The 26523-nt window shown below is 42.2% G+C and overlaps 1 protein-coding gene across 1 annotated transcript; it reads left to right on the plus strand.

Annotated features, from left to right (window-relative positions):
* Positions 1 to 120: 120 nt before the first annotated feature.
* Positions 121 to 26523, plus strand: cux2b (cut-like homeobox 2b; the record flags this gene model as incomplete). Its single annotated transcript, XM_034079637.2, has 14 exons — positions 121 to 303; positions 946 to 1004; positions 1309 to 1357; positions 1635 to 1734; positions 3061 to 3455; positions 6094 to 6310; positions 9788 to 9889; positions 12583 to 13172; positions 14577 to 14822; positions 21848 to 22013; positions 22422 to 22715; positions 22975 to 23163; positions 23449 to 23725; positions 24271 to 26523. Coding segments are annotated over 14 exons (3573 nt in total), but the record flags the coding sequence as incomplete, so codon positions are not given.

The raw sequence follows: 26523 nt of genomic DNA on the forward strand, positions 1-26523 counted from the left end.
CTTTCCTCCCTTCCTCCTCCCCCTGTCTCCTCCCCCCTCTCCCCCTGTCTCCTCCCCCTGTCTCCTCCCTCCTCTCCTCCTCCCCTCCCCCCTCTCCCCCCCCCCCCCCCCCTCTCTCAGGGTGATCAGGGTGACTCTCCCTCCCAGCTGGAGGCCTCTCTGCTGGTCAAAGACCGAGAGATGCTGCGTCTGCTGGAGAACATCCAGCGGCTGCAGTTCACTCTGCAGGAGGTGCAGGAGAGCTCGGCCAATCAGATGCTCGAGCTGGAGCGCCAGCTGGCCTATAAGACGGAAGCTATCGAGGTGAGCGGGGACCAATGGGGAAGAAGGGGTTGAAGTTAAAGTAGCAATACTAAATAGGAAAGATCGTCTGGAATTCAGACTTTCATTTCAGAGAAGAAGAAGTATGTATTTGATGTTTTACAAATCAAAAACGTACTTTAAATATGTAAGTAAAAGTACAAAAGTATTGGCATATAAATACACTCAAAGTACCAAAAGTACTTGTTATGCATTGCATGTGTGATGTATTGAAGTACATTTACTCAAGTACTACTTATGTACACTGTTGACGTGTTTAATGTCTTGCTGCTGTATTCCCCTAATCCTACATGTATCTGAAAGCTTTAGTTATTAGCTGATATAAAATGTAAATCAACCGACACGTAAACATTGGCTCATGATCAGGTTCTCCAGCAGCAGAATGTAAAGTGCTTACGATGAGATGAACGCCTTCATGCATCAATGATACCGGAGTAATCCTTTACTTTATAATATATACAATGCAGGACTTTGACTTGTAACAGAATATTACTTAAATCAGATATCCTCCATTGCAGTTAATTCTATTAAATATATACAAAGTAGAAGTTACTCAGATAAAGTTCCTCAAAGTTGGATTTAAATACAGACTATTTTTCATTTAAACTTTCTTTTCCGTTTCAGAGATTAGAAGCTAAACTGCAATCCCAGGTGGATTATGAAGAGATTAAAACTGAACTCAGGTGAGTGTTTCAGTCGGAAAGGTTCGACACTAATTAAATATATGTTCATTATTCAACCATGCGGTTTATTATTATTATTCACAGCACTTGCTTTATGAATTAGTGTATTATTACACATCACTTCACACAATGAACTGCTTTTAAGCATTATTATTAAACTACTGTATATATTGTAATAAACATGTATTATTGTTACAGTATATATTGAAGTAACTTTATTTAAATATTTGTATTTAATTGTTTTCACTTATTCATCAATTTGATTTTTAAATAGTTTCTGATGTGTTCTGATCTCCGTCCGCAGTATCCTCAAGGTGATGACGCTGGCTTCAGCGAACGGCAGCTCGTCCCAGGTACTGAACATTATAACATCGTTAGTGCTATTGTACAGACTCTTCCCCAACGTATGCTTTCCCGATGTCTTTGAATGCATCACCAGTTGCTTTCAGTCAGAAGCAAATCAACAGCCATCAAATAATAACATCTTAACACCTGTGTGTGTGTGTGTGTGTGTGTGTGTGTGTGTGTGTGTGTGTGTGTGTGTGTGTGTGTGTGTGTGTGTGTGTGTGTGTGTGTGTGTGTGTGTGTGTGTGTGTGTGTGTGTGTGTGTGTGTGTGTGTGTGTGAGCAGGAGTCTACGAAGGCTGCAGAGGCCACTCTTCTGGATAAAGAGGCCTTTCTCCCGTCCCACAAGTACCTGGTGGAAAAAGCCCGCATTTTGCACAACGTTGGTGAGATAAGATAAGATGGACTTTTATTAATCCCCGTGGGGAAATTGTTTCTCTGCGTTCGACCCGTCCTAGTGTTAGGAGCAGTGGGCTGCCATTTTGAACGGCGCCCGGGGAGCAGTGTGGGGAACGGTGCCTTGCTCAGGGACACCTCGGTAGCACTTGGTCTTGCCGGGAATTGAACTGGTGACCTTCCAGTCCCTATCGACTTCGCCACCACCGCCCAAGAAGCATTGTTCTCATGTTTGATCTATAAAACCTACAGATTACATTCGAACGTTCTACTGAGAGAATGAAAAGCCGTTTTCCAGCCAGTACGACAAGTGTTCCATTCTCAATACAGCATTCTTATGTTCAATGGAGTATTTTTACTGTGACGTATACGTACTTAACACTTTGATGTCCTAGCCTAGGTAGTATACGTCAGCCATCAGAATATGTTTGCAGAGACGTCTCATTCATCGATAAATAGTTGTCAGGCCACGAACACAACAAAAGCATACATGTGTTCAGGTTACACAGAGAACAATACGTTACTAGCCGTCAGTCGAATGGTTTTCTAATCCAACACGTTGTTGTAAAATCATTCAGTTCCATCAACAAAGACAAATTAAACATGAAACATATTAAACAAGGTGACGGACATTTTCCATCATAAAATAAATACTGAAATTAGTAAAAAACCAGTCGTGGATGGAAACATATTAGATCGACTCAAGTATGGTATTTAAGTACTGTTCTGACGTACTTCCCCGCGAGAAATGTTTGGTTCTAAAAACAACGGCCCGTCCACACGGCGGCGTGCGTTGAAGCTTCACCGTTCACTTTGAATGGTGAAGCTTCACTTTTCGCCGAACTGCATTGTGGGAAGCGACGGGGAGCGTAGCTGGCGTGGCTCGCTGCAAAAGTTGAGCAATGTTCAACTTTTGACGCCTCGGCAGAAGCGTCAGCCAATCGAATCGTATGCCAGTACGAGCTCTAGCCAATCAAACCGCTGCTTGTGTGTCGGGGGCGGGGGATTCACGTGATTGGTTGTTGGTCGAGTTTCAGACACGCCCGCCGGCAAGCGTCAGCGCACGCCGCCGTGTGGACGGGCCGTGACGGTCGTTGTTCCAGGAAGGTTTTCAGCGGGAGGTTTTATTTTGGTTTCCAGAATGTTCTCATCAGATTAAAACGTTTCTTTAAAACCTTATTCGAACCAAAGTTGTGAGACCGTTCCCCGCTAGCTGGGTTGAACTTGACTTTAGGATTCATGTTCGTGTTTTAGTATCTTTGCTTTTAAATTAATGGAAATGGACACGTGCCTGACGTTGTGTTTCCTGTCTCCAGGCGACGAGCGGTCTGAGGACACAGGTAGGGAGTCAGCCAGACCCCCCCCCTCTCTCTCCTCCTCCTCCTCCCACCTGGACGTCCGTACCTCCCCCCCTCTGAACGGATCCTCCTCCAATCACGACCTCCCCCTCCGCCCCTTCTCCGTCTCCCCCCTATCCTCCGGGGACAGGCTGTCTGGAGACCACGTCCTCCACAAGACGCTGCTCTCCTCTCCTCTCCACTTTAAGAAGGAGGGTCTCATGGCCTTCCCCAGCGCTCTCTATGCAGCTAAAGTGTCCCTGATGTCGGGGTCCAGCAGCGGAGACGCAGGCCTGCCCAGCGACCAATCAGAAAGCGGCAGCTCCACGGCGGGCGATGACGACCAGCTGGACACGTCCGACATCGCAGTACAGGTTTGTTGGAAAAATATCACTCGTCAACGGCTTGAGCTTCAATCCTGAGCTTTTTCTCAAAATGGTGGCTTTTTTCAAAAAATCTTAAAATTCGGACTTTCTCAAAATCTATCTTCAATCTCAGGATCCATGCTGATATGCAAGAGAGGGAGTCACACAGTCACAAGATGTTTAGTCAATGTTTACTTCAGATTAGCTCCACGTCAGAAATGAGCATGCTTGTCATATGTCTCTCTCCATAGAGGCTGAGTCATCATGTTCATCACAGAGCTATCATCTGCCTCAAACAGTCCTGATGCTCTTCCAGGTCATCTCACATCCTGTCATGTTCACAGCTACAGTTGGGACACCTTTGTTAGCATGTTACTCTCATGTTGGACAGAGAAGGCAAGAGTACACACATCCTTTACTCAAGTAGAAGTACAGATACTCGTGTTTAAAAATACTCTGGTGAAAGTAGAAGTACTGACTAAACTTCTTTACTCAAGTCAAAGTAAAGAGGCTTTGAAGTGTCCTTCAGTAAAAAGTACCCATAGCAAGCAGCTGCTTTAAAGAGTACCTGACCTCCCTTTATATCAATAGAACAATAATGTCATTGTTAGCTAATGAATGTTTCCATGGTGACCAACGGCAACATGACAACGTTTCCATCGGTCCCTCTTCTTTAGAGAAGACCAGGAAGTGATGGATACACGGATCGTGTTCCAACCAATAGGCACGCAGTGACTCTGAAGAATAATGATCACGCACCAACACACATTCAGACTAAAGGAACCAGCTGTTTGGGAAATGAGAGAAGTAGAAAGTTCAGGTATTTGTGTTCAACATGTAAGAAGTAGAAAGTACAGGTATTTGAGTTCAACATGTAAGAAGTAGAAAGTACAGGTATTTGTGTTCAACATGTAAGAAGTAGAAAGTACAGGTATTTGGGTTCAACAAGTAAGAAGTAGAAAGTACAGGTATTTGGGTTCAACATGTAAGAAGTAGAAAGTACAGGTATTTGAGTTCAACATGTAAGAAGTAGAAAGTACAGGTATTTGTGTTCAACATGTAAGAAGTAGAAAGTACAGGTATTTGAGTTCAACATGTAAGAAGTAGAAAGTACAGGTATTTGAGTTCAACATGTAAGAAGTAGAAAGTACAGGTATTTGTGTTCAACATGTAAGAAGTAGAAAGTACAGGTATTTGTGTTCAACATGTAAGAAGTAGAAAGTACAAGTATTTGAGTTCAACATGTAAGAAGTAGAAAGTACAGGTATTTGAGTTCAACATGTGAGAAGTAGAAAGTACAGGTATTTGTGTTCAACATGTAAGAAGTAGAAAGTACAGGTATTTGAGTTCAACAAGTAAGAAGTAGAAAGTACAGGTATTTGGGTTCAACATGTAAGAAGTAGAAAGTACAGGTATTTGGGTTCAACATGTAAGAAGTAGAAAGTACAGGTATTTGAGTTCAACATGTAAGAAGTAGAAAGTACAGGTATTTGTGTTCAACATGTAAGAAGTAGAAAGTACAGGTATTTGAGTTCAACATGTAAGAAGTAGAAAGTACAGGTATTTGAGTTCAACATGTAAGAAGTAGAAAGTACAGGTATTTGAGTTCAACATGTAAGAAGTAGAAAGTACAGGTATTTGGGTTCAACATGTAAGAAGTAGAAAGTACAGGTATTTGAGTTCAACATGTAAGAAGTAGAAAGTACAGGTATTTGAGTTCAACATGTGAGAAGTAGAAAGTACAGGTATTTGAGTTCAACATGAGAGAAGTAGAAAGTACAGGTATTTGTGTTCAACATGTAAGAAGTAGAAAGTACAGGTATTTGTGTTCAACATGTAAGAAGTAGAAAGTACAGGTATTTGGGTTCAACATGTAAGAAGTAGAAAGTACAGGTATTTGAGTTCAACATGAGAGAAGTAGAAAGTACAGGTATTTGTGTTCAACATGTGAGAAGTAGAAAGTACAGGTATTTGAGTTCAACATGAGAGAAGTAGAAAGTACAGGTATTTGTGTTCAACATGTAAGAAGTAGAAAGTACAGGTATTTGGGTTCAACATGTAAGAAGTAGAAAGTACAGGTATTTGAGTTCAACATGTAAGAAGTAGAAAGTACAGGTATTTGAGTTCAACATGTGAGAAGTAGAAAGTACAGGTATTTGGGTTCAACATGTAAGAAGTAGAAAGTACAGGTATTTGAGTTCAACATGTAAGAAGTAGAAAGTACAAGTATTTGAGTTCAACATGTAAGAAGTAGAAAGTACAGGTATTTGAGTTCAACATGAGAGAAGTAGAAAGTACAGGTATTTGTGTTCAACATGTGAGAAGTAGAAAGTACAGGTATTTGTGTTCAACATGTAAGAAGTAGAAAGTACAGGTATTTGTGTTCAACATGAGAGAAGTAGAAAGTACAGGTATTTGAGTTCAACATGTGAGAAGTAGAAAGTACAGGTATTTGGGTTCAACATGTAAGAAGTAGAAAGTACAGGTATTTGGGTTCAACATGTAAGAAGTACAAAGTAAAAAGTCGTCAGAAAAATAAGTAGTGGAGTAAAGTACTGGTACCAGAAAAATGTACCTAAGTACAGTAACGAAGTATTTGTACTCCACTACTTCCCCCCTTTGATATTGAAGAGTGTTTTCCCCGCAGGTGAAGGAGCAGCTGCTGAAGCACAACATCGGGCAGCGGGTGTTCGGGCACTACGTCCTGGGTCTGTCTCAGGGCTCCGTCAGCGAGATCCTGGCCCGGCCCAAACCCTGGAGGAAGCTCACGGTGAAGGGGAAGGAGCCGTTCATCAAGATGAAGCAGTTCATCTCCGACGAGCAGAACATCCTGGCTCTGAGGACCATCCAGGTCCGACAGAGAGGTGAGGGGAGGAGACCATGCTTTATTCACAGAGGGCCACTAGAGACGAATATAGGAAGGGCCGGGCCGCTCACTGGAGGTATATCGTCTCTTCAGTTCAGCTATAAGTCCAAACCAATCAGAAGCAGGTACAGGATGCTCGTGAGTGTTACCAGCTCAAGGCTGTATTTCAAGCTTGTTGTGGAAATAAGTTACTGGGCTTTTTTCTTATCAATATGTGAGTAAATGTTTCCAACTTGAATTGACTGAATGTATTTGAAAAGGGATCTTATTACCACATGAATACTACTGTGCGATATAAGTTTACATTCATATTTAAGAAGTACGATATAAGACAAGCACAAGTTTCATTCGTGGGCCGTACTCCATTATACTTTTTGAATTTGCTGAGGGCCCCGGGCCGTAGCTTGGACTCCCTGATTTAGTTCTGAGAGAAGAATCAACATGCTGCATGACAAGATAAAACACAATGACCTCTATCGGCTGACGCCAGCAGGCAGGACCAGGGAGACACAACACGGCTCAAGGTCGTGCTCGGTGAGGAGGACAAACTGATGAACTGGGTCAAAGTTATGAGCTCAGGAAAACAGTACGCAGGTCCTTAAAGAGGCGCTATGCAGATGGGTTCCCTTTCCTGTATTTAGGTCTTAATGCGTGTGAATGGTCTGAAAGCCCTGTGTTCCGTCCAGAGGGACTTTCCCTCCGCCCGAAACGCCTCCATTGGACTCCTTTGTTTACGTCTGGAACATAGTGACATCATTATCCAATCCAACTTTATTTAAACTAATGTAAAAGCACGAGACAATAAAACCATCCTTATAGCCACAGACTGAAAGAACCGTCAAACACGATGTAAAAACATTTTAAAACACAACAAAATACAAAATAGAGAACCCCAATTTAGAAAACACAGTCCGATACGTGTTATACGTGGTCTGCAAAAGCACGGGAGAACAAGCAGGCCTTTGAACGAGATTTAAAAACAGGCAAGTCTGATCATTATGGTCATTATGTAACACTCGCTACGTGATAGGCTAAGGGGCGGGACATCTCTCAGCGGTTGACCAATCACAACAGAGCCGGCCAGCTAACGAATCAGAGCAGACTGGGCTCTGGTTTCAGACAGAGGGTGAAAAGAGGTGCTGCAGCACAGGCAGTATGAGAAGAATAAAGCATGTTTACTGAAGAAATAATAATAATAATAGTTTTCTTATTATTTAAAAGTCCTACTTGGCATCACTTTCTCATAGACTTCTATACAATCAGAAACACAGTTGAGTTTCTCCTCATCTCCTCAGAGGACCATGATTACAAAATGAACAGTATGCTGTATGGAAGAAGATGAATCAAGATAGAATTAGCATACTTTTCTCATAGACTTCTATACAATCAGTATACTGAAGAAAAAAATACTGCATTACATTACTCTTGTTCCTTTTTAATCTGGAGCCCTTCAGAAAAAGATTATAGTCTCAGGGACACAACGACATGCTGACTGCAGTGGGGTTTGAACCTGATCCGAACACCAGCACACAACCAACTGCACCACACGCCTCCATAATACAATTATATGTTTAGAGCTTCAACTTTCAGGACCTGTGCATATAATCCTTTTCATAGACTTCTATACAATCTGTCAAAAAGTGGAGTCTCCCTTTAAGCATCGTGCGAGGCTGTGGCACAGTGGCCTAGTGTGTTGGTGTTCGGATCAGGAGAGCACAGGTTCAAACCCCACTGCAGTCAGCATGTCTTTGTGTCCCTGATACACTTCACCCCAAATTGCTCCTGTGGGGATTGCCCACAGTGTTGAGTATGTTAGTCGCTTTATCATCTAATTCAGTGGTTCCCAACCTGGGGGGCGCGACCCCCTTGGGGGGGCGCCAAAGATCGCAGGGGGGCGCCAGGCCTCAGATGATTTGAGGCCAAATATCATATTTAGACTTTTATTTTTTACATATAATTGTAAAGCAATACATGATAGTCGCTACAAGCCTTGTCTATACATTACAATAAAATATAAAAAATAATTGATCAATTAATTTGAATACAAATTCAAGTTAGTATTAAAGGCATAAAAAGAAAGAAATGTATAATTCTTTCGATAGAAATGTTTCTTCTGCCCGCAAAGTGTCCAAACCGGACTTGTCTGGATAAGCGCATTTTTAAAACATAGTCATTGTCCACACCGGTTTCAGTTGGATTATTTGTCACAGTTGCTCCGATCAGATCGGTCTCCTCCATTTTGTAGATTATTTACGACGACTTTTGAATCCACATAAACACATCGGCAAAATCCGGCTTACTTTGAGCACGTGTTTTAAACAGTTTAATCCCTTTGTGAATTGTTTCCACTTGCGCCGTCCTTTAATTTCTTCATACAGCGGGAATCCAAGTTAATTCATCCCGAGTCCAATAGCCATCAAAGTCGCTCCAATAGCTCCTTGATTACGCTTTCATCCTCCTTTAACAAAATACTTCACAGTCATCCAGTTTGTGACAGTAGCTGTAGCATTTTGAGACTTTTCAACTTCAATTACTTAATTAATAATTGCGCCCCCCCTTGTGTGTGTGTGGGGGGGGGGGGCGCGCGCAACTTCCAACAGGCTTCCCTGCTTATGTCGCTGTTTCATTTGAGGGAGCACTTGGGAAAAAAGGTTGGGAAGCCCTGATCTGATTGGCTCTTAATGAGACCATCACTTACTAAATGAGCTCTGTCCTGAACCGGAGAAGACTTCAAACTAGAGATTGAAACCATGACCTCATCACCAGGTAAATGGATCAGGGGAGAAGTAGATTGTCTTATAGACTTCTATGAAATGTGTTAATAAGTTAAAGGCACTTCTGCAATGGCTTCTGAGCCGTCTTGATGTTATCCTTTCTCTGGTTTCTTTTTCACCTGGAGCACTAGTTAGTGTTCCAGCGAGAGCATACACATACTGTATAGTCCATAGCAGATGTCATCATGCAATCGCTATTCGGTGGCTTTAGTTCTGGACCTGTGCGTCTAATCGGTGCCTTTGTTCGACACCGTATGACATGTGTTATGACTGAGGCAAAGTGAGAAGTCGCGTCATTCCCTCACAGACTAAACAATCTGACCTCGATGTAATCCTTTCTCTCGTTCATTTCTTATCTTTGTTGTTAGCGTTTCAGCGACAACATTCCAATATCTTTAAGAGCACATATCATCATGCAACCTTTATTCAGCGGCTTGGTTTCTGGACCTGTGCATCTGCACCCCGCCTTCTCCTTCTCGTCTCCCTCCTCCGTGTTTGTAGTGTTACTTTTAAACTTTGTTTTCTCCCCAGATTCTCAGCGTTTGAAAGTTGAGCTTCCCGTACACTGCACCCTCAGACAGCACGCGCTCAAAGGCAGCCATTGATCTAGCAGTCAAAAGCAAAGCCTTGGAAGTGCTCTCTGATCAGCCATCCCACTCACCCTCTCTCCCCCCTCCTCTCTCTCTTACCCTCTGTGGCAGGGAGCATCACTCCTCGCATCCGAACTCCTGAAACTGGGTCAGACGACGCCATCAGGAACATCCTGGAGCAAGCCAAGAAGGAGATCCAGTCCCAGAGGGGAGGTGAGGGGGAGGCAGAGAGAGATTGGTTTGACTTTAATTGATGTTTACCGTCTTTATCATGCGTTTGGATCACTTTGTTGCAACTTGATATGAAAGGGCGATGTCTATAATGCATTTTTTAAAGAAGCGTTACACAGTTAACTGCTTATGTCGCTGTTTAATAATAATAATATATTTAATTTATATAGCGCTTCTCATCTGCCAAGACAAATCTCGAAGTGCTTCACAACAAGGGATACTGATACGCTTTGAGATAATAAAAGACAAATAATTGTAATAATAATAAGAAATCAAAAAATAAAATATAAAATAGAGTACAAAAATAAAAGTCGGAGATAGCGATAAAAATGGCAGTACTCCAGGTGTGTTTAATTGTCATTGTCGGAACGCGTACATATTTATCATGCTGTAAAACAGTAATTATGGAACATTATGACGCATGTTGTACCTTCTTATAAGGTCAAGTATCATAATACTAAAATTGCATTCGATTCATTTTTGCAAGAACCAAAGAGTAGCAGTATATTCCCACAATATAATGCATTTTTTAAAGAACTGTTATACAGTCAACTTCTTTAATTATCAGTGGAGAAACACGTACATATTCATAATGATTTATAGCAATAATTATGGCACACTATGAAGCATGTTATAATATATCATAATACTAACATTCAGTGCATAAATACTGCTCAAGCATTCAATTTATTTTTGCAAGAACCAAAGAGTAGTAGTTGAAGTAACTTATTCCCACAATATAATGCATTTTTTAAAGAACTGTTATACAGTAAACTGCTTAAATCGCTGTTTAGTAATCATTGTAGGAACAAGTACATATGTATCATGCTGTATAACAAAGATAATATAACATTATGAAGCATTTTATAATTACTTATAAAGTCGAATACCATAATACTCAATAAATACTGCTTATGCAATGAATTTATTTATCCAATATGTATTGTATTTTCTCAAAGTTGTGATGTATTATAATCGCCGTTATAATAAAGAAAAGGTTAAATAAATAAATAACTCTTATTAAAGTAAACAAGCCCACTGGTAAACTTTAAACCACATTATTATACATTTTAAAGGGGACCCATCATGCAAAATGCACTTTGTGATGTCTTTTATACATCAACATGTGTGTCGGTGTGTCGGGGCAGAAAATAAAACCCTCTCTCTTTTCCTCCGTACCCAAATCTCTAAAAACGGGGAACAACGGAGCTGATCCAGATTTGCGTCCGATATGACGTAATATCTGAAACGTGGACCCACGGCCCAATCAGAAACGTTGCTATCAGAAACAATGCCCGACTGTTTTGGACGTAATATGGTCGGTGTTAGCATTAGCATCGCTAACACTCAGAGCTAACCTGTGCTGGAGAGCATGTGTGTGAAGAAGCAGGAAGTAGAAAGGAACTCACCTTGTGGTGTAACCGGCAAGAGAGAGAGCCTTTGAGCTCCAGACTGTTTCAGATCCTTGATAATCCATGATATGGCGTTTCTTCACGGCAGCATTTAGTTTAGACGGTAGCTGCCGGGTCCCGCATGAGCCCAGACCCTCCTCTTTAAAGCTTTATACCCAGAATCAGCACTTTAGAAACAGGAAGTGAAACAGAGGGATATGAGGCGTGGCTAGAATGATCTGATTGGTGTTTTGAGCAAAACACTTCATAGACATGTTTTTTATATATTTGTATATATCTTTGTATATATCGGAGACCTTTGCTATTGCCTGAAAATAGCATGATAGGTGACCTTTAACTGTGACTATTGTCCATTGCAAAACAATTATATGTATATATATTTATTATGAACTTTGATAAAAAAAAACGTGAACCGTAGACATCGGTTGCTAAGAGTTACGCAAAGTTTCAAGAATGCACACGGCATAGCTTCAAACTAAAAAAATGTATGAGCAACTTGTTGGTCCTAACCTTCATCTGGGAAAACACATGTTCAAAAGCTGTTTTTAAAGTCAGAGTCTGTCCCAGGCGACGGGAAGCGTTACACAAATATATATATATATATACATTATAGACATGGGTTGTATCGAAAGTGTTACCTTAGGGTTGAAAATCAACTCCTACACTCAGTGCAACTTCCCAAAGAAGACATTATAATAAAAAGTAACTTGAAACCAAAAAAACATTTGCAAAATGTTTCTACCTTCCAAAAAGTGATTTTAGAAATCTTTCTTACGGTTCAAAAACAAATCAAAGGTAATATGCACACAGTGTAGAAATGGAAATGAAATTATTCTGACCCGAGCTCTTCCAACAACATATATAATAAAATACAAAGTAGTGCAAAAAGTCTATAACACGTACAAGAACAGAAGATGAAATTAAATAATGTAAATTAAGACGCAGTTAAATACGGTTGATTGCGGTTCAGCAGTCGTATGGCCGGTGGGATGACATGTGAATACTTATGAGTAAGCATGCTATCTTTAATGCAATACAGACATGGGTTGCATAGAAAAAGTTACACAGTAAGTAGCAAGTATGCACACGGCACAACTTATCTCATCGGGCAAAACAAGTCTTATCGAAAGTTGTTTTCAAAATGTGTTTTTCAAAGTCAGTGTGTTTTCAAAATGTGTTGTTAAAGTCAGAGTGTGTTGTTAAAGTCAGAGTGTGTTGTTAAAGTCAGAGTGTGTTGTTAAAGTCAGTGTGCTTGTGTCCCAGGCGAGGGGCGGTCTCTCCTCAGCTCGTCGTCGGGCCGCAGCAGCATCGGGCCGGGCAGCAGCTCCGATGACACCATAAAGAACATCCTGGTGCAGGCGAGGAGGGAGATGGAGGCGCAGCAACACGCCATCATGGAGATGGAGGTCTGTGGGAGGAGCCCCTCTGCTGGATCCGGCCCTCAGGTGGAGCGCCTGGGCCCCCCCGAGCGCTCCAGAGCCCCACAGAGACCCCTGTCCATCAAACAAGAAGAGGGAGGAGTCACCCTCTGCATGGCTAACCCAATCAGCAGCCCGCAGACCCCCCTCAGCGTCCTCTCCCCCGCCGCTTTCGTGCAGAACATCATCCGCAAAGTGAAGTCTGAAATCGGGGAGGTGGGGAGCTACTTCGACCAGCACTGGAGCCACGAGCGGGGGTCCATGGTGCTCAGTGGAGGGGGGAGTTCTCTTCCTTTTAATTCAGTCTCCCCCTCCCTGTCTTCCACCTCCTCCTCCGGACCCCCAGTTCTCCCCCGACCGTGGCCCCGCCTGGAAAATGGAGAGTTTCAAACAAACAGCGAGGAGGCATCGGGGGCCGAGGAGGAGCTGGTGAAGGTGAATATATATATATATATATATATATATTGTTGTTTTGTTTCAACCATTTTACCCTTTAGTAGTGATGTTACTGTTACTCCCTGGTCCCCGGCTTGAGCTTCAGCCTCAGGATCCATGTATCTGGGATCCTCTCCAGAATGGAAGTAGTCATCACATGCAGAGCATCAGCTAGTTCCTGAGCAGTGTCCTTCACATGCTGATATCCAAGAGAGGGAGTTACACAGTCACAAGATGGAGGAATTCTGACTTTTTCCTAAAAATTCTGACTTTTTCCTCAAAATCTCAAAATTCTGACTTTTTCCTAAAAATTCTGACTTTTTCCTCAAAATTCTTATTTTTTCCTCAAAATTCTGACTTTTTCCTCAAAATTCTTACTTTTTCCTCAAAATTCTTACTTTTTCCACAAAATTCTGACTTTTTCCTCAAAATTCTTACTTTTTTCTCAAAATTCTTACTTTTGTCCACAAAATTCTGACTTTTTACTCAGAATCTAAAAATTCTAACTTTTTCCTAAAAATTCTCCCTTTTTCTTCAGAATTCTAACTTTTTCCTCAAAATTCAGACTTTTCCTCAAAATCTCCAAATTCTTACTTTTTCTGAATACTTAAAAATGTTAATAATCACTGGTCACCAGCTTGAGCTTCAACCTCAGGATCCATGTATCTGTGATCCTCTCCAGAATGGAAGTAGTCATCACATACAGAGCATTCTGACTTTTTCCTAAAAATTCTTACTTTTTCCTCAAAATCTCAAAATTCTGACTTTTTCCTAAAAATTCTTACTTTTTCCTCAAAATCTCAAAATTCTGACTTTTTCCTAAAAATTCTGACTTTTTCCTAAAAATTCTCACTTTTACTCAGAATCTAAAAATTCTAACTTTTTCCTAAATATTCTCACTTTTTCTTCAGAATTCTAACTTTTTCCTCAAAATTCAGACTTTTCCTCAAAATCTCCAAATTCTTACTTTTTCTGAATACCTAAAAATGTTAATAATCCCTGGTCACCGGCTTGAGCTTCAACCTCAGGATCCATGTATCTGGGATCCTCTCCAGAAAGGAAGCAGTCATCACATGCAGAGCATCAGCTAGTTCCTGAGCAGTGTCCTTCACATGCTGATATCAAGAGAGGGAGTCACACAGTCACTAGATGGAGGAATAGAAAGCAGTATTCAATGTTTACTTCAGATTAGCTCCACGTCAGAAATGAGCATGCTTGATGTCTCTCTCCATAGAGGCTGAATCACCATGTTCATCACATAGCTATCATGTGCCTCAAACAGTCCTGATGCTCTTCCAGGTCATCTCACATCCTGTCGTGTTCACAGCTACAGTTGATACCTTTGTTAGCATGCTACTCTCATGTTGGAGGAGGACACTCAGTATTTTCCCAACACTTATGAAGGTGGTGGAGGTGAAGGTGGAGTCGGACACCTCAATGAGCGGGGAGTCTCCGGGTCCAGGGCCACGAGGAGGCCTCTCCTACTATCCGGCGTACATCCCGCGCGCCCTGAAGCCCACCGTGCCCCCGCTGACCCCAGAGCAGTACGAGATGTACATGTACCGCGAGGTGGACACGCTGGAGCTCACGCGCCAGGTGAAGGAGAAGCTGGCCAAGAACGGCATCTGCCAGAGGATCTTCGGAGAGAAGGTTTGAGTCTTATGAATCCGCTTTCTGAAGTGTGTTATATAGGTTTTTATGTGTGTGTGTGTGTGTGTGTGTGTGTGTATAAACGCCTCCATTGGACTCCTTTGTTGACTTCCTGAACATAGTGACATCATGATGTAACACATGCGCTTCTATTGGCTAGAGCTTGTGATCGGTTGACCAATCACAACAGAGCCGACCAGCTAACCAATCAGAGCAGACTGGGCTCTGGTTTCAGACAGAGGGTGAAAAGACACTACATACTGATATACACCTGCACATCAGCAGGAGAGGACTCTTTAAAGTAGAGACACTCCATACTGATGTACACCTGAACATCAGCAGTAGAGGACTCTTTAAAGTAGAGACACTACATACTGATATACACCTGAACATCAGCAGGAGAGGACTCTTTAAAGTAGAGACACTACATACTGATATACACCTGAACATAAGCAGGAGAGGACTCTTTAAAGTAGAGACACTACATACTGATATACACCTGAACATCAGCAGGAGAGGACTCTTTAAAGTAGAGACACTACATACTGATATACACCTGAACATCAGCAGGAGAGGACTCTTTAAAGTAGAGACACTACACACTGATTGATATACACCTGAACATCAGCAGGAGAGGACTCTTTAAAGTAGAGACACTACATACTGATATACACCTGAACATCAGCAGGAGAGGACTCTTTAAAGTAGAGACACTACATACTGATATACACCTGAACATCAGCAGGAGAGGACTCTTTAAAGTAGAGACACTACATACTGATATACACCTGAACCTCAGCAGGAGAGGACTCTTTAAAGTAGAGACACTACATACTGATATACACCTGAACATCAGCAGGAGAGGACTCTTTAAAGTAGAGACGCTACATACTGATATACACCTGAACATCAGCAGGAGAGGACTCTTTAAAGTAGAGACACTACATACTGATATACACCTGAACATCAGCAGGAGAGGACTCTTTAAAGTAGAGACGCTACATACTGATATACACCTGAACATCAGCAGGAGAGGACTCTTTAAAGTAGAGACACTACATACTGATATACACCTGAACATCAGCAGGAGAGGACTCTTTAAAGTAGAGACACTACATACTGATATACACCTGAACATCAGCAGGAGAGGACTCTTTAAAGTAGAGACACTACATACTGATATACACCTGAACATCAGCAGGAGAGGACTCTTTAAAGTAGAGACACTACATACTGATATACACCTGAACATCAGCTGGAGAGGACTCTTTAAAGTAGAGACACTACATACTGATATACACCTGAACATCAGCAGGAGAGGACTCTTTAAAGTAGAGACACTACATACTGATATACACCTGAACATCAGCAGGAGAGGACTCTTTAAAGTAGAGACACTACATACTGATATACACCTGAACATCAGCAGGAGAGGACTCTTTAAAGTAGAGACACTACATACTGATATACACCTGAACATCAGCAGGAGAGGACTCTTTAAAGTAGAGACACTACATACTGATACACACCTGAACATCAGCAGGAGAGGACTCTTTAAAGTAGAGACACTACATACTGATATACACCTGAACATCAGCAGGAGAGGACTCTTTAAAGTAGAGACACTCCATACTGATATACACCTGAACATCAGCAGGAGAGGACTCTTTAAAGTAGAATCTGTTCTCACTGCAACAATTACTCTCCTGAACCGAGGACTTCTCATACACTGGAAGAGATAGCATAAGCATTTTACACCGAGTAGACATATTTAATAAAGTCCAGTAATATAACTTGTGACTTTTGATATGGTAATCATATTGCAGTTGCATCGCACACAGCCAGCTTGCAAAATAATATGTTCACTCTTCAAACCAAACGGCTTTTGGATGTTCAAAATATAAGCAGCTAATTTGCATATATTTTTCTAGCCGGTAAATGGTGCTCATTACGTCCTTGGCGTCAGGTCTGCATGGGTATCCTAGTCCTATATGTAATCTTTATTAGCAAACCAAATTAACTGAGGCAAGACCAGGTCCAGTGTGTAGACTTAAAGAAAGAAAGAGGATTTGAGTTTGATTGAAAGCAGGTGAACGAGAAGCAGTCTGAAAGTCTTTCGGGGCGTTATCCTAGAAGTTGTCCGAGTGAATAAACTCATGACCATGCATGTTCTTTATCTCCATGAAGAGTGCTTAAACTGCGAGTAAAAAAAGGACTTATAAACATTTGTAATGTAATGTCGCCCTCTAGTGGCTGTTTGCTCAAAGTGCATCACTGAGGCTTTACAGAAAGAGCTTCTGTTCTATGTCATCATCATTTCTTTAATACATTTCTTGTTCGTATTGTCACAAAAAGCATGTGCAGGTTACATGCATCAACCTGTATTACATACACAACGTATAATTAGCTGTATTTCATATATAAAACATATTTAAATGTGTTTCATGGTGCAGTTGCAGGTACAATGAAACAACCTGTATTATATATACACTGTAAAAAAACAAAAACAAACAAAGACCCTTAAATTAAAGTAAAATACTTTAACTGAAATAAAGTGAATAAGCCATTAATTTACGAGAATTGTCCTTAAAGATTTTACAGGAAAACACTGTAATTTTACAGATTTATCCTCTCTTTTACAGTCAATAACATTTAATAAAAGTACAGCACTAAAACTTCTACGGGCAAAAAACCCATAAAAAAACGGTCAAATGACTGGCCAAACAAAAACCATCAAATGAAAGTAAAAATACATTAACTGAAATAAAGTGCAAAAGCAATTAGTATACAGAAATTGTCCATAAAGATTTTAGAGGAAACTTTTCTCTCTTTACAAAATCCATTGTCTTAAAATGTTACATTCAAATACCTTAAATAAAGTTCTGATGAGAAAAACAGTTTACATTTTGTTTTATTAGATTTGTATGATCAAACACTAAAATAAATACAGAACCTAAAGTTTAAGCTAGAATACTGTTATCTTACAGCTTTCTAACATTTCCCAATCAAACAGGTTCAACAAAATGTTCTGTAGGAAACAATTACTCTGAAAACTTAAAATATAAAAATATTTGTAGAATTATAGTACAACTAATGAATACAGCATTTAATATTTAAACATCATACTTATAAACAGTAGAAACAAAAAGTAAGTTGAATTTTTTAAGATTACTTTGAAACATTCTCAACTGAAAATAACAGAAATGGCGACATATGTTCACATTGTCAATTTGAAGGAGCAGTGTGCAGGATTTAGTACGTCTAACAATGGGGATGTAGGCTCCAACCAATGGATAGCTTGTTCACTCACCCTCCTATCCCAAGTCTGTAGGAGAACGAATATTGGCTGCAAAAAACGTGAGGCCCAATCCTGTTTCCTCTGTCCATTCTGCGCTACTGTAGACGTGGCAGTGCAACCTAGAGGACAAACAGATCAGAATCAGAAACGGGTTTATAGCCAGGTAGGTTCACACGTACGAGGAATTTCACTAGGTGTCGTGGTGCATACAAATTTAAAAAATAAAATAGTACACAGATAGCGAACTATATTAAGAACACTGTAATACAAATATAGTCAGATAGAAATAAAATAAAGCAGTAACTTACATCGAAATAGAATGCAATAAATTATAGAATATAAAATATGTGCAGTAAGCAATATTTAAACATTGTATTATTTACCATCCTGTGATCTCCATTATGTAATGCATAGAGTCTGCATTGTGGCTGAGGTAAAGTATAGTCCTCACTGTCCACTGGTGCTCTGTCAAAAGAGTGAACATCACAGCCGTCATCTTAACCCTTTGTTACACAACATACAACCAACATGTGTCAAAAGTGACCCGAATTAGTTTTAATTGTAAATATCTTTGCAATAAATTACGTGAACCATTCAGGATTCCAGGTATTCCTCAATTAACCTGTTTTGGATCAACACCAATTCTAAATTTAAATGTTTCCCTTTCTTACTTTTTGAATAAAAATCATGTTTGTATCACTACACTTCTAAGGCACAACATGGGTCAAACATTACTCGTATTCTTTTGCTATGTTATTTCATGCATGGCTGAGTGTTTCTTTACTATACATTTTCAAAAATAATTAATTTTAGCAGTTATTTGGACCAAGCATGTATGATGTAGTAATACAAAAAGTATTTTAGTTCACAGTGTGACATTAGCTAGTTATGTTAGCTTGTAATATATAGAGCAGAGCTAACTAGCAAGTTAGCCGAACGTTAGCGGTTAGCTGTTTATGCTATGCTAGCTGTTGGCTACTGAACATTAACAAACTAGATTCCGCTGTAAGAAAGTTGTGAAACTGTACATTAAACTTGGCGACAACACTATGATACCCCACTGCATGTTTATGTGTAATTCTCCCGTGTTGGAGACGAGAGGGTGGGGACAGCACTGCAATAAGCTGTAAGCTAACGTTAGCAGCCACCTGTTAAACCGGGTTTCCTGGGCGCAACATCTTGCAAGAAACAGCATGTCAGGGCTTCTTAACATTTAACAACCTATTAATGATGCATACCAACTTAACGGGAAGAGACTCAGCTAACTAGAAGAAGAAAAGTAACCTTAAATAAAAAATAAAACATTCACAAACTAAGTAAGGATTATCTAAATACATGTTTAACTCCATTACAGTTGCAGGACTCACCAGATCTCAAGTCTTCTGTTCTTTGTTGACATCCCGATGCTCATATAACGTGTAAAACGATCCCGATATTAATCCATAAACTCCTGCAGCAGGCATACAGACAGCTGTAGCTCCAGCAGGAGGAGACCCGCTCAAACTGACTTGGATGTTTCAAATGTGAACGACAGGCGCGGACAGTTCTTCGATGCGTTTATATTAACCAATCAGGAGTGTTGTGGACTCATTCCAAACATGCCTGACTTGTCTGCCGTGTTTTGGCTGAATTCTATTTCAAGTGCCGTAGCTCTGGCTGTCGGCCAGAATCCGAAAACCATACATTATACTGTAACACTAAGGTTTATTACTGTAAATTTACCAATGGAAAAAAAACACAGCAACATAAATAAAACAAGGATAACTGTGACTTATTGTTGAGTAAATAACAGTGTGTTTTAAACCTGGGTCCTCCCTGCAGAGATTTTTTGTAATGATATTGTCAACTGTAGATGTTTACAATATAGTAAGTTAGGAATTTCATGAAAACATATTTATTTACTTTTGTTTCAACATTGGATATTTTGTGTTTGTGGTGGATTCAATCGAATATTGAGAACATGATTTATGTAAAAATGTTTTACTTAAATTTTACATTTTTTTTATTTCACGCTTTTTTTACAGTTTTATGTTTACCTTAAAATTACAAAGACAATCTTAAAGTCTTATAATAGTAATACACTTTTATATTACGAGTTACATATTTAATTGAGGGATAAAAACATTTTATTTTACATACATCTGCATATATTTTCTGAAAGTGCAAAAACACTGTAAATATTATATAGTAAATTTACTGTAAAAAAAAAAAAGGAAATAAACGTTATTTGTTGTTATTGTCAAAATACTTAAAATAATGTTTTGGGTTGTTAATTTATAGTTCATATCTGTCATTTTACAGGATTTTGCAAGTTATTTAAAAAAAACATGATAATTACTATAAAAATGTACAGTTATTTCCTGTAAAATTACGATCTTTTTTTATATATATATAACAACTATATAACGCTGCAATTGATAGTGCCGATAAAATGCACCTGCACCTGTATTATATATGTAAACTAAGATAAGATGAACCTTTATTAATCCCCATGGGGAAATGCAGTTGTACAAAGCAGCAACAGGGTAAGCGTGAAAAAACAGGACAGCAAAGATTCATAAAATCAAAAATAAATAAAATCAAGATTTTTTTTTAAATAATAATGATAATAATAATTAAAGACTATGAAATAGGAGATGAGTAAAAATAAGAGTAAATAACTGTCAGTATATATACATGATTGGTCATCTAAGTTATAAAGTACGGAATAAGTTAAAGTGACAAGTGAAAATTGACATCTGTACACATAGTGACATATCTATCTACCTATTTGGTCTACTACTAATAATATGTTAGCATGGGTTGTGGAAACAGTGTATATTTATGTCCAGTGATTTCATTTGATTTCTTTTCATCATTAACCCCTTGTTGTGCAGCCTGATGGCGACAGGCACAAAGGACTGTCCGAGGCGCTTGGTGCGTTGTCGTGGAGGGACGAGTCTGTGGCTGAACGTACTCCTCGTCTTCACTAGCTCTGCGTGGAGTGGGTGGGAGGGGTTCTCTAGGATGCTGTCGAGCTTCCTCCTCGTCCTCCCCTCTGCCACCTCCTCCAGATTGTCCAGTTGTACTCCCACTACAGAGCTAGCCTTCCTCAGAACTTGTTCAGCCTGCCAGTGTCCCTAGTGTTTGTGTTTCCACCCCAGCACACCACGGCAAAGAAGAGCCCACTGGCCAGCGCAGACTGGTAGAACATCTGCAGCAGCCTCGTGCACACGTTGAAGGACCTGAGCCTCAGCTTGCTCTGTCCCTTCCTGAAGAGAGCATCAGTGTTATCTGACCAGTCCAGTTTATGGTTTAAGTGCACTCCCAGGAACTTGTAGCTGTTCACCGCCTCCACATCCTCCCCCTGCTGGTGACGGGGGTCAGAGGCGTCTTGCTGCTCCGCCTGAAGCTCCTTAGTCTTGCTGATGTTGAGCTGGAGGTGATTGTTGTCGCACCAGCCTACGAAGAAACCAGGGCCCTGTACTCCTCCTCATTGTCATCTGTGATGCAGCTGACAATGGAGGAGTCGTCAGAGAACTTCTGTAGGTGGCATGAGCCGGAGGAAGAGCTGCGCAGTGCAGGCAGCCACTCTGGGCGGCGCTCAAGAGAACTATATTTACCTGTAAGAGATATATATTATAAGCTGTGTGATATGGTGCAGGTGCAGGCGACATGCATGAACCTGTATTAATATATACAGTACCTGTGTTGTGTATTAAGTTACACTTCCCTGTGTGCTCTGCAGATCCTGGGTCTGTCTCAGGGCTCCGTGTCCGACATGCTGTCCCGACCCAAACCCTGGAGCAAACTCACTCAGAAAGGTCGCGAGCCGTTCATCCGCATGCAGCTGTGGCTCCTGGACCAACTGGGCCAGAGCCTCAACCCGCCCCTCCACCACGGACACACTCTGGGTGAGACACACACACACACACATTAACACACACACACACACACACACACACACACACACACACACACACACACACACACACACACACACACACACACACACACACACACACACACATTAACACACACACACAAAGAGAAGCCCACCTTCCATAGTCGCTGTAAGTCTTCCTGGTCAGTATGGGTCTCTTTAAATGATATGTTGCCGATGAAGTGGCGTTGGGACACTTTATAGGTATCTTGGGCTAATGCCCGTTTGGCCTGTTCAATTTCAAATGTGGGAAATAAAGACACAAAACAGTAAGTTTAGTCCTTTGAAGAAGACAAATTGATGCATACGTTAAAAAAAGTACAGTCTTTCTCTTTCGTTGTTGTGAAAGTTGTTTTTTAAATGTCCTGTTTTCCTTCAGATGCCGATCAGAGCCCGGTGACGGCCCAGTCGTCCCCCTCGCCGCCCCCCTCCCCCGCTGAGAGCCCCCTGGAGCCCGGCAGCCTGTCTCTGGAGAGCAGCAAGGAGAACCAGCAGCCAGAGGGCCTGCTGCTGCCCCCCCACCCCGACGGAGGGAAGCCCCCCCCCGGCCTCATGGCCCCCCAGCAGCCGCCCCAGCCGCTGGGCATCCAGGAGCTGGTGGCCGTCGCCTCGGAGCTCGACACCTACACCATCACCAAGAAGGTGAAGGAGGTGCTGACGGACAACAACCTGGGTGAGTGCAAGATTCAAGGCTTTTCTATGTTTCGCTTGAGTCTCTTCCTGGTCCGTAAGGGTCTCTAAAGTTACATATCGCAGGTGAAGGCAAGGGGGGGGGGGGGTGATGTGTTGGTATCTTGGGTTTATGTGTGTTAGACTTGTTCATTTAGAGTTCTTGCTAACTGAACGGTGTGTGTGTGTGTGTGTGTGTGTGTGTGTGTGTGTGTGTGTGTGTGTGTGTGTGTGTGTGTGTGTGTGTGTGTGTGTCTCCCCAGGCCAGCGTCTGTTCGGGGAGACGGTCCTGGGCCTGACGCAGGGCTCCGTGTCCGACCTGCTCTCCAGACCGAAGCCCTGGCACAAGCTGAGCCTGAAGGGCCGCGAGCCGTTCGTCCGCATGCAGCTGTGGCTCAACGACCCGCACAACGTGGACAAGCTGCGGGCCATGAAGAAGATGGAGAAGAAAGGTGTGTGTGTGTGTGTGTGTGCACGATGTGTCTCTGTAGGAGCCATGAATATGTATTACACACGGCATCTACTGCACGTCTGTCCGCCCTGGGGGAGGGATCCTCCTCCTTTCTCTCCTCGAGGTTTCTTGTACCTTGAGCAGGTTTTCTCTCAGTGATTGTGCCGCTATGTTAAATGTATTGTGTCTTGATATGTGTCCACGTTGATGTGACACGTGGAGCTGCTGAGATGCAAGTCCTGTGTCAGACTTGATCTGACATTGAAGTGTTATCGTGTCTCTCCAGCGTACCTGAAGAGGCGCTACGGGCTGCTGAGCACGGGTTCGGACAGCGACTCCCCGAGCGTCCGGTCGGAGTGTGTGAGCCCGGCGCTGGCCTCTCTGGACCTCTGCCCCTACAGCCAGGCCAAGAAAATCCGGGTGGTGCTGGGCGCCGAGGAGAAGGAGGAGCTGAGGAAGGCCTACCTCCTGGAGCCATACCCCTCCCAGAACACCATCGAGGTCCTGGCCTCGCAGCTCCACCTGAAGACCAACACCGTCATCAACTGGTTCCACAACTACAGGCGCGTACAACCAGCTCTGTTCAAAGTCAACTTTATTGACAACCTTTCAGTTTGTGTGTACAGACAGAGAGATAGAAATACCATGTCCCACAATCCTGAAAACAACAAATATATATATAAAAATATGTATGAAAATATGTATATACCTATATACTGTACACACAATCAACAGACATGTATGCACACTTAAGACCTAAATAAAAGTACAACAATTATTTCACTGTAAACTGCAACTAGTACTGTACTTAAGTACTATTTTCACGGACTTGTCGTACTTTTTGCTCGACTACTTTTTATTTAACGCTTACTTTTTACATATACTGCACAAACCCATTGCACTGCTGTACTACTACTACCCAGTATTTTACAAAAGTTGTGGGCAGTAAATGTACTTAAGTATTGTCCTTTTGCCACATAGACATGACATGTAACACTCAGGGCTCCTATTGGCTAGCGCTCCAACACATTGTTTGTGATAGGCTAAGGGGCGGGACATCTCTAAGCAGTTGACCAATCACAGTCTAACAGCAGTTTTGTGTGCGCAGGTCCAGGATGCGACGGGAGGTTTTGATGGAGGGTCTGCAAGACAACGACATGGATGCTGAGCCTCACAGCTACTCTCCCTCAGCGACACGGAGCCCCCCCTCAGAAGGAGAGGACCGGAGACCCCCGTCAGGACACATCCTCACCTCCCTGCCTCACGTCAAACAGGAAGAAGAGGGAGGTGAGCTGATGAAGTCCTCCAGGGTCCAGTGTTTCTCCACCGCCGTGCAGTTCCCCCCGCTGAAAAGCGAGCACGAGGACGCAATGTCTGGATGTCGGGAGCCTCACCTGGAGGGGATGAGCAGCCCGGGTCAGGGTCTGTACGCTGACGGCCCCCAGAGGAACGTCCAGTCCAGGCACGAAGGAGGGGGGGAGGAGTCTGGGAAGCCCCCCGTGGATCCGGTGAGCTTCAAGGCTTCGTCGGAGCCGTGCCGCAGCAGTTTGGAAGTTTCCCTGAACTCCCCGTCCGCGGCGTCCTCCCCCGGACTCATGATGTCCGTCTCCCCCGTCCCCTCCTCCTCCGCCCCCATCTCGCCCAGCCCCCCCTCCACGAGCACCAATCACAGCCTGGACCCCGGCCAGCTGCAAAGCCCCAAAGTCAACAGAAGCAGTCAGAGACGCAACGAGAAAATGGCCAACCTCAATAACATCATCCACAGGTTAGAGAGGGCGGCCAATCGAGAAGAAACACTGGAGTGGGAGTTTTAATGAAACCCCCCACCCACGTCTTTTTGCGTGTATGTAGTGCAGATGACCCTCGCGGCACACAAGGGGGTCGTCCTCGCAGTGGAGCCTGGCTCCCGAGAAGACGGGAAGCTCACCGGGAGAAACTGAATTCCCTGCAAGAACTAGAAGAGTTGAGAAAAAAAAAGTTTCTAATTGTGTATTTGTTGTTTTTCTTTTGATAATGCATACTCCTTTGAGATATACGTGACAGCACTAGCTGTTGTTTTACCTATTGGACTTGACATGAAGACTTTTGCAGCTATGGTGTCATAAAATGTACACTGAAGTTCTGTAGATTGCCACTGGGTGAGATTAAAAAAAGACCCCTGTCTTAAGCCATTAAAAGCACTATAACTATTTGAAAAAGAGACATTGACCAAATTTGCTACTTTTTGAATAGCAACTTTTCAGATTGCGTCTGTAAGACTGGACAGTTGAAGTCATGTAACGTGACATCCTACTGACCGAGGGATAGTCCTTTAAGACTCTAAATACTCAACATCTTGTCTGTAACTTAGTTTCTTGGTGATATGTTTTGAACTATTTGTAACTCACACGTATAAAATGTGGTTGTACATGTTGTAGGATTGTCTGCAATAGCCTTCTCTGACCCCGATGTAGCATGGTACTCACCCGACCCACCTGGTATCCTCTGTAGTTAGTCACCTGTGATTATACTTGAGCGAAAACAAGAGAAAAAAAAGTTGAAAACCTGCAAAAAAGAAGAAAAAGGAGAATCTAATGAGTAGAGTACTTTAGTGTTTTAGTTTCTTTGTATACTCCTTGAGGTTTACAGTGTAGGGCCCTCGTGCTTCACTCCACGAGCACAGTTTACACGCTTCCTTTCAGACGTACCTCTCTGACCCTCCTGGCGCTGGTTCTCAGACTGCAACACCTGGTTTACCTCACATTATGTTGATGCGCATCATGCAATGACCATGTGTTTCGTCCTTATACACAAACATGACACACACGTATCGAGCGGTGCAGGGATGACGTTCGCAAAGAGCTTCCTCGACAAAATGTGATTATTGCAGATAATCTTCGACACACTTTTATGAGACTTACACGTTTTATTCAGCAGGATCATCTCCACATATTAACACCACTGTTATAATAGCTAACGAGTGAATGCAATGTCCAGAAGTAAAAAGCTAACGTTTGGATATAAACAAACTAGAGAATGGTCACATGACAGGATACACGGATGCAAACTCCAAAAGCTAATGTTGGGCTGTAAAGGAACGGTCACATGACTTCCCGTCACCACCGCTAAGCTAAAGGCGGCTAATGTTAGGCTATAAAGGAACGGTCACATGACTTCACGTCACCACCGCTAAGCTAAAGGCGGCTAATGTTGGGCTATAAAGGAACTACAGCACGGTCACCTGACTTCACGTCACCACCGCTAAGCTAAAGGCAGTTAATGTTGGGCTATAAAGGAACTACAGCTCGGTCACCTGACTTCACGTCACCACCGCTAAGCTAAAGGTGGCTAATGTTGGGCTATAAAGGAACTACAGCACGGT

Source organism: Pseudochaenichthys georgianus, unplaced genomic scaffold (genome assembly GCF_902827115.2).
Source record: "Pseudochaenichthys georgianus unplaced genomic scaffold, fPseGeo1.2 scaffold_674_arrow_ctg1, whole genome shotgun sequence".
Taxonomy (NCBI): Eukaryota; Metazoa; Chordata; class Actinopteri; order Perciformes; family Channichthyidae; genus Pseudochaenichthys; species Pseudochaenichthys georgianus.